The following is a 3,645-nucleotide window of genomic DNA, read 5'->3' as shown; positions in this document are numbered from 1 at the left end:
CTGGATTATTTAACGCAATCTTTGCAGATGTAGTTTTTGCTGATCCTGTTGGACCCATTAAGAGAACAGGAAATCCTAAATCTGTGAATGAACGGATACCATCTATCCTCTTTATAGCTTCGCGTGTAGCTATAAAGCCGTGAGGATATTCATTCATTTTTCTGAAATTTAATTTCCAATTGAATTTTCTCTCAAATTTTGACAACATGTTTTATTTTTTGAATGGCAAACAAGACATGAAAAAATCACGTCTTATCGAATAATGCAGTACATAAAACGTTAACTAAAATTTCATCAAAAAAATTGGTACATATATAAGACATAAGATATCCAATTTTCTCTATTAGTCTTATTTCGATTAAAAAAAATTGTGACTAATTTATTTACGGCAAGATGTAATACTGAGCCCGATGATAATGAATTCAGTGTGGATTTCAAGATTCGAGCATTTATTGAAGCATTGACAAATAGTGGAAGTATGGTATTTTAAAGGATGTGTCCGAAACTATTTTCTGAAGGTTTTTGTATTGATCATAATTTAATAAAAATTAGAATTTGTCATATTTTCCTTGTATAAGCTATATCTTGTCTAATGTGATAAACACTAGGAAATACTACTAATACATAAATCAACTAAAGTTAATGTATTTCTTTACATTTTAAATTCAAATAAATTTATATATGTGTATTGTAACAAGAAACATCATTAAACAATGATTCCAATTATTGGAATTTTAACTGAAAATATCTTGAATTCAATATTAAATATTTGATCCATCAATGAAGAAAATGCAATATCATTTATTATAACATTAACGCCTAGCAAAGAATTGCATGATTTCAATTGCATAATTAATAGCACTGAAAGTATCATCATTCTGATTATGTGAATTAAACAGTATTCCATGAATGAACTTCAAACTATTAATGCACATATGTTTGATTTCTGTGCTTCCTCCTGCATGGTATATCTTTTTGAGTAATGAGAAGTCCAAAGAATTAATAGCTGCCAAAAGTAGAAACTTTGAATGAGAGTCTCTGCAATGATCCATGCTGCAATCAAATCCATTATCAACCAAGTAATTTGCTATATCAAGCTTTCCCAAATGCAGCGCTACATATAATGCACTTTTATAGCTTTTTGCCCTGATATCGACTCCATAGCTTAAAGCAGATTTAACAGCATTTAAATCTTTATATTTGCATGCATATAATAAAATTGTATTGGTTTTTCCGTTTTATATAGTTAAGATCAGCACCTGTACTTAATAATTCTTTAAACAATTCAATGTTCCTTTCTTATATGCCAATGTTACGGGTGTTTGATTATCTATAATCATAATGTTTCTTGGAGGAAAAATATATAACTTTTTCAACAAATTATAAATTTTTTGATTGTATTTATTAATTACGATAAATTTAACTAATGCACAATAAAATGATTGTATGTCAGGCAAATTTCCCTTCTTCAGAATAAACTCTAAAAAGTCGTAATAATCGTTTTTATAACAAAACTTAATTATTTGGTAAAATTGTTTTGAATCTGGAGAGTAAAATGAATAAAAATAATGTAGCCCTGGTAGAAATTTGAGTGATTTGAAGAATTTGTGGAAATCGTATGGTAGAACCAAACCCATTTTCTGCGTAAAAAACGAAAGCTCTGATGTTAAATCTTATATCTGTTTCACTGCTTTGTTGTAAATTATTAAAATTTTCTAAAATCCAATCTGCAATATTATTTAAACGAAATGATATAGAAATATCAAAGCAATCACTAAAAATTACTCCTGCATTGTAAAATAAATGAATCATTTCATAATTTCCCCTTGCAATTATATTGATTTGATGTTATAATCAATATTTGTCTTATTTAAAAGTGAAGGTTGATTTAAAATTACATATTTAACTAAGCCTGGATCGTTGAATTGATTGCATCAAGTAAATCATTATTATTAAAATGATAATTTGGTTCGAAAAGTTTTTCTGTAATTCTTGAATAGTTATTTAGATTTGCATTCTGGACAGATGACATTCAGTTCGAATAAATCCGAAATTTTTGTAAAAAAAATTTGTTTCGTTAATTCTTTCATTTTGTTGTGATTTGAGAGCAGCAATATCAACCAAATATTTTTTGAATCCAATGTCAATATAATCTTTTATTTTAGAAACGTTCTGATCAAAATTTTCGGAATTGAGAGAATAAATGGCTTTTTCAATATCCAGAAGTTTCTGAAGTTGCTGTGGAATCAGCAAATCTGATATTTGTTTAACTCTAAGTTTGTCTGGAAAGATCAATGTAAAAGTCAATTTTGTCACTTTTATATCAAAGTGATGAAATTGTTCGTATAGCAAACTATGCATAGAAAACTTTTTGATTGTAAGAAATTACCTATTTGATTAAAAATCTAAAATAATAAAAATAATTTTTAAAAGGACTGTTCTGATGAAAATTTTCAGTCTTTCTCTGAGAAGTTCTGGTGTTTTGAATGACATAATTTCAATTATATTGAACCATGTGCTAGCATTTGGGAGCGAGAAACTATTTTCATTTTAATAACTTGTTGATTCCTTTGAAACCTCTGGGGTTTAGTTTCCAGTTATAAATCTAATTAATTTCGAAATTTGATCTGGAGAATGTCAGAAAGTAAGTGTGCCCTTTAATGCCATAATTAATTATTTATTTGTGTTCATATTTAGCAATATAAAACATTAATAAATTATTTATTTGTGTTCATATTTAGCAATATAAAAGTTAATTAGAATTAAAATAAATAAAATAATAATTTAATCATTAAATTCTGCTTGGAATGAGAAGCAAATTATCAATTTTTGTCTTAGGAGTTCTGGTGTTTTATATGGCATAATTTCAATTAAATTGAAACATGTGTGAGCAAATGGAAGCGCGAAACTATTTTCATCTTGATAGCTTGTTGATTTATCAGCTAACTTCAAGCAAAAGTCTTTTGCATTCTTTGGAGTTTCGTTTCCAGTTATGAATCCCATTAATTTGGAAAATTCTTGAGAAGTGAATTTGGAAATTGCTTGGGTGAAAACTGGCCAAACAACGCAATTTCTTGATGGTGGACTGAAGTAGGCGATGAATGAATTAAAGTCAAGTTCTTTCTTGACACCGCATGTTAATCCTTCAATGAAGCGGCCGGAGAAGTTTTTAACTTTGTCAAGAGGAATGACTTTCCAGAATCCTTTGCGCATAGCATTAACAATGTTTTTGAGACTGTTGAAATAACTTTCGTCATCACAGTCAACAAGCAGAGAAAGGTCTGAGTTAGTAACAAAACTGTCCCAAATGAATCGTGGAAGATTCCAAGCTTTGTGTGCATTTCGTGTTGCAATAGCACTAGCAATGAGAGAACCAATTGTACTTGCAACTTTGATTGGTAAGTTCGATGCAGGAACTAAGCGATTCTTTTCACAATGAAGAGTGTTTGGTGGCTTGATGAAATATCGGATATTAACATCCATTAATTCATTGACCATATGGAAGAATGAATCTCTGAACATACCACCGACATCTTGGCCAGTTGTTCCTTCGTATTCAGCGACATACATAAGTTTGTTTTCTTTTGCTCTGAATGCGATGATTTTTGATGGGAAATGAGCTTCATCTCTAGCAAGGTAATCAAT

General features: G+C 29.2%; 1 protein-coding gene across 1 annotated transcript; it reads right to left on the bottom strand.

Moving 5' to 3' along the window:
- Positions 1–2,784: 2,784 nt before the first annotated feature.
- On the bottom strand, positions 2,785–3,213 carry TVAGG3_0539270 (ubiquitin protein ligase protein; the record flags this gene model as incomplete). The annotated part of the gene is made up of 1 exon (XM_001580060.2): positions 2,785–3,213. One exon carries the CDS (start codon positions 3,211–3,213, stop codon positions 2,785–2,787), a length of 429 nt encoding a protein of 142 aa, XP_001580110.2.
- Between the last annotated feature and the right edge of the window lie 432 nt (positions 3,214–3,645).

The sequence above is a fragment of the Trichomonas vaginalis genome, chromosome II, assembly GCF_026262505.1.
Source record: "Trichomonas vaginalis G3 chromosome II, whole genome shotgun sequence".
Classification (NCBI taxonomy): domain Eukaryota; phylum Parabasalia; order Trichomonadida; family Trichomonadidae; genus Trichomonas; species Trichomonas vaginalis.
Note: the sequence above shows the minus strand (reverse complement) of the source record. Positions and strands in the feature narration are given on the sequence as shown.